General features: G+C 33.5%; 1 protein-coding gene across 6 annotated transcripts in view; it reads left to right on the top strand.

Annotated features, from left to right (window-relative positions):
- ASPP (Ankyrin-repeat, SH3-domain, and Proline-rich-region containing Protein) overlaps positions 1-7,463 on the top strand; it is a 605,823-nt gene that overhangs the window by 440,964 nt on the left and 157,396 nt on the right. Inside the window, exon 2 of one of the 6 annotated variants that reach the window (XM_067044945.1) lies at positions 3,162-3,240. The exons of the other annotated variants lie outside the window; for them this stretch is intronic. Within the exon in view, the coding sequence (XP_066901046.1) occupies positions 3,166-3,240 (75 nt within the window). The 5' untranslated portion in view covers positions 3,162-3,165. The remainder of the gene's footprint in view (positions 1-3,161; positions 3,241-7,463) is intronic. 6 annotated transcript variants of the gene reach the window in all.

Genomic DNA, 7,463 nt, shown 5'->3' with positions numbered 1-7,463 from the left:
CTGCTTGATGACTGATAGTGAAATATAGCTTGAGATTATCGGCGAATAGTTGGCTCCTGTGCTGGTCTTTGAGAACTGTGACGGATTATTTTCGAAACCTTTCTATCAAATATGAACTGAATATTTTCTGTCTTTTACTTAAAATTCGCTATTAGTTGCTATTATGTGGTCATTAACTTGTTCAAAGTTGCTGATTGCACAAAGTAAAGTTCACAAAGCTATCTTCTCTTTACCGGCCTCGTTACTGAGACTCTGGACCTTTCATCCGCTCAGTATTTTCTAAGGCCTCTCGACAAGATGCAGTTGTTACGACCTCACTTGGGTGCTTACCCTAATGACCGGTGGAGGTACAGCGCAACAAAATATTTTAGTGCTATCATCATCAGGCGCCAAGCCTTTATGCCCCCCCCCAGTAGCTGGGAGGTCCCTCAGCCTTTATGCCCCCCCCCAGTAGCTGGGGGGTCCCTCAGCCTAAATGCCTTCAGATTGTTCACGTCATTACCGTCTTCCTTCGGAGCTAGCGAAAATTACTTTGCCAAACAGAGTAATATTTCTCTTCTTCATAAACGCTCACGAGTCTATTCCATGACAAACTTTCCTTAATTACTAAATCAAATATTCAAATGATATGTATTTGTGTGAATCTAATCGGGATTAACTAGTTTTGGAAGAATTCTGGATCATGTTTTCTGTCTTTGGCTCAAGTGGATGTGTTTTGCTGAAATGCTAAGTTTAGGGCATGAAGGTCCCTCTGTACACCAAGGACACAGGGCTCCACAATCCATTGGTTCCACTAACTCCAATCATCGAATCATTACTATTTCACCAAGCAGTTCACCAATTCTGTCCATTTTTCAAACAGTAAAAGAGCCTTTTAAAGTATTATTTATGTCTGTGTTGACAACCGTAACCTGTTTTTTTTTAAGTTGCGACATAAAGTTAATAATACTTAATAAAGTAACAGCTCCTTCAGTGAGTGCGAAAACAAGACTCCTTTATTAACGGAACACGTCTGACATGGCCCTCTGTCAGCTGACACCGCTATCCATCAGGCCGGTGGATACTAACTAATCACGCAAAACCTGATAGCATCTTGACAGCAGATGTCGTATTGTTTACACCATGGCAAAGGCCGCTGCAGTTGTTATTACTCTTTTAAAAATTAATATCATAATTTTTTATTTCGGCTCACTATCGCTCAAACGTTTTTGTTTTTTTTAGCACTAGTGGTATCGGTAGTTCAAATGAAATTTTAACTATGCGTAAGGAAAACACACGAGTCAATTTGCTCTGATTTATTTTTTATGCAGGCAACGTGGGAAATAAGTGTGAACCAATTTTGAGCTGTGTTTTGGGTGAAGAAAAAGTCAATGACTACTCCAATAATAATCTATAGGAAAATAAGGGATGAGTATAACAAAAAAGGATTGCGAATAACTAAAGGACAAAAAAAGGAATTATTCAGAAATTCTTCGGCTTCATTATCTTTGGTTAAATTGTTTGTTGTATTTTTGGCAGGCATGAAATCTATATTTGTCATTCCATCGAAAAACCCTAAAATACGAATTTGTATTGCAACAGGTAAATGAAAATTGTTATAACATCAGCACGAGCCAACCGTTCGACACAAAACTTGGGGATAGTTTGGAGAGGGGGAGTTAAGTGGAAGTGCGCACCGCACCACATCAATTGAAATACGAGAGGAAAGGAAGGGGAATTTTCGTTCTGCAGGATAGTCATGAAATAATAATACAGGATGGAATCGAAAAGGTCCACTCTCAGATACATTGGCCTACTAGCACATTTTGAAAATCCTCATATTTTACAGTGCCCTAGCGGACAGCGTGGCATGAAGATGAGAGTTGGCTGCATCGTCTTGTGTTGTTAGTTTTGTTATTTATCTTCGCTGCAAGTCATAAGGTTAAACTTAACTGTTAGTTGTTATGGAGGAACTGCATTGTCAAATAATTGGTACTGGGGAACATGGTGCTTGGGAGAAAGGTGACATGATTTTATTTTATGTTTCAAAATCACTTTGGAGTCGTTGGTCCACTTTGAAGGACCAAATAGACACGGTTTTCCATTCTGTAATCTGTTCCAGGCTAAAGAAATAGTGCTAGGACAACATTATTTTTGTAAAATTAATGTTATGTAAAAATGAAAATAGATATAAATTGGTTCAGTAGTTATATTTTATCTTATTTAGTTTTTATAAACGGCATTGAGTAAGAAGAAGAGGACTCGTTGAACAGAGAGGATGGCGAAGGAAACTAAGGACATTGCGGACATCGGACTCCAAAGCGGTGATCGGTGGTTGAGGGTGAGGGGGGGGGATTCATTAAAGCCCCCAGCGGTGACTTTTATTCTATTTGATAATGGAACACTTTAGCCGATTGCTTTTATTTTCATCTCGATTTAATCCAACTGAGTGGGAAGGGCTTGAGCTTGTCATTTCAATCCTGCTCTGTATCATTCAGTCCTCATTACTCATCCTATATCCTCATCCTCTTCCTCGTCCTGCGTCCTGCTGTATCCTCGTCCTCTGGCTCCTCCATCTCGGCAACTCTCACAGTACTCGAGTATAGTTCAAGCAGTGCATCCTAACAAGTTATTGCAATGAGTACCTTCAGGATAAAATAAATTTTTGGTAAATAATTAATTTCCTAATTAACCAAGATTGATAAAATTTTTGAACATGCTAGTTAGCAACCAGATGAAAAGTGTCCATTTCCTAAATCTGTCTTTTTAAATCTTATTTACGATGCCTCCTAGAGGTCTACGTCAATAATGCAAACTAAAGCATGTGGAGATTTAATGGGTGATTCTTAATGCATAGCTATTTGTTTTTTTATCATTGAATGATCCTCTTTGTTGGCAATACAAAAAAAAATCGTTTTACGTGAAACATACATTCATGAAGAGAACTGCATGGGTGTAGGTTCAGTTTATAGGTAAAACTTGTAAACGCTTTTGGACATGGGATCTATCCTATTGTTCTTTCTATCTTCTACATAAAATTATACCCTTGTTAATAACTGAAATATGTGGAAGATTTGCGAATGTAGGCTCGAGTGGAAGGATGTTGAAGAGTATGGCTCAGATGTAGGAAAACCAAGAGTAGATACTGTGCTTTGTCTATATTGTGTTGTTGTTGATCCCAGGGCGATGGTGGCCCAGAGCTCAGAGGTGCCGCTGGTCCCCAAGGCAGGCCCCCAACAGCCCCCGGTCCAAGGCAAGCAGGTAAGCTGCTAAATCTTTATTAAATCAATTTTATAGAACAGCAAGAAGAAATTTGAAATGTGTGTATGAGGAGAAGATGGTCGTGGGTGCGGTCAGCAAAAAATTATACTAACAGAAAATAAAATATAATATTGTAGAAGTAAGAATCATTCAAAATAAATGATAAAAATAAAATTTAAAGAACAAAGCAGGCAGTGTTCGAAATTAAGTTAAAATTAAATCAAAATTGTTTAAATTTAAATTATGAGTAATAGAATAAACAAATAAAAAATGTAAGTAATACCTAAAAATAATTTAAAACACTCTAATGAAATGAAAGAAAACTATATGTTTCATACAATGGGAAAGAAAGAAAAAGGATTATAAGTTACAATATATAATAGCTACACAGTAATATAGATAAGTAAAAATTAATAAGCTAAGAAAATTTACTGTGTCCAGAAAAGTGAATAAGGATGGAACAATCTGTGAGTGGGGGGAACAATTTTTTTTTTTAAAAGACAAAGAGACATACGGCTTAGGAGTTTAAAAATGCGTCTAACCAAGCGGAAATTGCTATCGGCATGTATAACTAACTATGAAATACCGTTTAGATAAAATAAAGAAAGTAGAAAAAAAAATGAAATGTAATAAAATTTTTATAGAGTAAAATCAGGAAATAATTATTTGTGTATTTGTGCACCCTCAGCCATGTTCTCATATTAATGTACGATGAATTATTTACTTCTCATTAGAAGTGTATCTGTGAGGAACAATAAATATAGCGAAGGATAGCCATCGAGTCGACACAGAGGAGGATCTCCGAGGGTTTTTTCCTTTACATGACCGTTTTAATTTTTTTTTTTTCAAATAAAAATAAATGAAGCCCAATATGCAAACAAGAACCAACCAACATTTTTGGTAAGTAGTGTATAATTAGCTAATTCGATATTAAAATAAACTCAAAGTACAACTTCCCTACTACATACTACAGAGCCTCAGGTTCTTTGTGATAAAAAAATCCGACACAGAAAAGAGTTGGATGGTTCCTTATCGCATATGTATATCAAAGAATTTATCAATTACTGTATAATTATTTGATAATGTAAGAAACTGCAAAGAAAAGTAATCAAATCCTTGCTGAGCCTCGGAGAGCAGAACTTGGTCTTTGATTAAGAAAATTTACTAATAAACAAAGTGCATTTACTAATAAACAAAGTGCATTTAGTAATAATGTACTAAATTCTATGCTAACAAAGTTTTTATCATAAAACTCAAGAAGTGGACACATTGAGGCTATCAACTCCCTGGCTCACTCTATGTAAGAAAGCTATAACTATTTAACTGTCTCCCAATTAATATTTCTTCTAATAATGTGATTCTTCATTTATAATATAAAACAATGGTCACAAGAATCTGTTGTACCTCCTCCATTTTGTTTCAAGCTGCTAAAAATGTTTGTGTGACCATAGTACCTAACACATGTTTTTCGAAAGTTGTACATATAAACTTATATTGTAATTAAGTAAAATGTTCCATTTGCTAACCGTTTCTAAGACATGTCTCCGTCCAAAATACAAAAAGTTACGTCCATCAGTTTTATGAATGGCTGGGCACATGTTTTTTTTAACATTATGTTGATATGGATAACCATTATGCTCGTTGGTATGGATATCCATCCAATATTAGTTCCTTTCCCGATTAAATTGAAAACTATACACTTGTCGGAAAGTAATAGAATTCTCTAATAAGGTAAACTTAAATATATAATGGAGCCAATATTAGATAAGATACGTGAAGCCGTTACTATATTGTAGTTTGCAAGAAATGGACATAACATATATTTTATAATACTACTATACTTCAAAAATTCTCTTGCTATCCCTTATATGAAAATACCCAAGTTATTTTATTCCTTGACATAACAAAATCGAACCTTAAGTAGCTCTAATGGACTTCCCCTAATGGATCTGTCTTTGTGTTTTTTCCGTGTTCATAACCGCCCCCCCCCCTTTGTTGTTTACAATATCAGCGTTGTATTACTAAAAGAACCATAATGTTTTGTAATATTAGAAATATACATGAGTATATTTTATACAGGATGTTTATTAAGGGCCTAAGTAATTCTGGAAATTTCTCATATTTTTTAAGCAAATTACTTTCGAAGGCATATCTCTCAACTTTTATATAATTTATGTATAGACGGAGAAATGTAGTTGGCTTCATATAGCTTCTTTAGGCTGGAAATGATGTAGTACCTGCTGATGTAGTACCTATTGATGTAGTACCTATTGCTGTAGTACCTATTGCTGTAGTACCTGCTGATGTAGTACCTTTCCATGCAACCTTTATCAGCCCAGTTGCCCTGTTGAACAATTTGCTATGGAATCGGGTAAATCATTGTTAGCAAATGATGAATTTCTTAAAAAATCTGAAAATTAAAAACCTTACATTACTATGAGAAGTAATATTACATTCCTAGCGCCGGCTCTTGCACAGTCCTAAATTAAGACCACAAAGAGGTATAAATGCCAACGTTTCAGGCTAGAACATGTTTTCTACTTACCTATTTAATTAATTAACATAAACATTTTCTTCCTCACTTTTTCATAATTTAGTTTTCTACCCTGACTTATGGACTAATGCTGGGGGTGGAGGGTGCTAAAAATCCCAACGCTTTTAATTTCAAAGTTGTTCATAGAAAAGTGAATAATCCATATAATACAAGAGCCGGGAAGAATACGAATTTTTTGTTACTTTAATGAAAACTATGTATAATTACTAGTTAAAATTGGTGAGTCTGCCAAGATAGGTAGGGGGAATAAAAAATTGCGGCTGTTTCAAAACCTTAAAAAAACATTAATGTTTCCTTCTTTATCTTTAAAACGACCAACACTAGAAAATCTAAGAGAACAATATTTAAAGAAGAGTAAATTTGCTGAAATATTAGCCCTAATAGAACTATTTACGTCCAATAGTTAGTTAGATATAGAGATATAGCCTCTTAAAAAGCAACATTTCATAAAAATGTGCTGAAATATCAGTAGTTAGTTAATTTATTTTAAGAAATCTATATCTCAGGAATTATGTGACGTACAGATGTCTATTAGCACTCAAATTAAAGCTATTTTAATGGTCTATAAAGTAGTTTCTGACCTTTACCTTCGTAGGAATAGTGGTTTTCATAATATTTGCTAAAATAAATTGATTTATGGTTGTTCGGACAATTAAGTTTGATTTATGAAAAACCTCATTTCAAAAATCATTGGACGTACAGATGTCTGTTTGCACTCAAATTAAAGCTAGTTAAATTTACTATAAAATAATTAATAATGTTTATCTTTGTAAGAGTAGTAGTTTTTATGATATTTGACAAAATAAACTCGCAAAATGTTAATTTCTAGTTGTTCGTATAAAATGTAGGATTTTTGAAAAAATATATATCTAGACCCATAAGACGCACATATGTCTGTCAACACTCAAAATAAAGGAATTTTAACTTACTATAAAGTAGTTTAGGACACTTATGTTTGTAGGGATAGAAGTTTTTATGATATTCACATATGAATATAAATATGGCAAATGAAAATTTGTCTGAACAAAGATAAATAAATTTATTTTAGCAAATATCATGTAAACTACTGCTCCTACGAAGATAAAGGTCATAAACTACTTTATAGCTCATTGAACTAGCTTTAATTTGAGTACTAATAGACATCTGTACGTCAAATGGTTTTTAAGATATAGATTTCTCAAAATAAATTCACTAACTATTGATGTTTCAGTACATTTTTATGAATTTGTTTGAAATGACTTAGAGTTTAGATTTACTCTACTTTAAATGATTCTGTCTTGATTTTCTATTGTTGTTGGTTGTAGTAAATATATAGAGCTCCGAATAAAAAATTAATTATTTTTAACGTTTTGAAACAGCCGCCATTTATTCCCCCTACTTATACTTGGCAAACTCATCAATTTTGACTAGTAATTATACATAGTTTTGAATTAAGTAATCAAAAATCGAGGTGAGATAACTAACTGCCTTTTTTCTCCTCTTGGCCTCTTTTACTAATACTATACCCTTCACCATCAGCATAATTGTTTATTTCATTTTTTTCCTATTTCTTATTAATTTATATACATCTGCTTTAGTGAGTTTCCTTTTCTTTATTACTGATATTTACAATTAAAAAAAAGAAAAAAAGTATAGTTTTTATTCATTTTCATTTATTCCTTTTATATTA

Source organism: Halyomorpha halys, unplaced genomic scaffold, assembly GCF_000696795.3.
Source record: "Halyomorpha halys isolate HHAL.00 unplaced genomic scaffold, Hhal_1.1 Scaffold119.1, whole genome shotgun sequence".
NCBI lineage: Eukaryota > Metazoa > Arthropoda > Insecta > Hemiptera > Pentatomidae > Halyomorpha > Halyomorpha halys.
The sequence above is the reverse complement of the archived record's forward strand: the minus strand, read 5'-3'. Positions and strand labels throughout refer to the sequence as shown.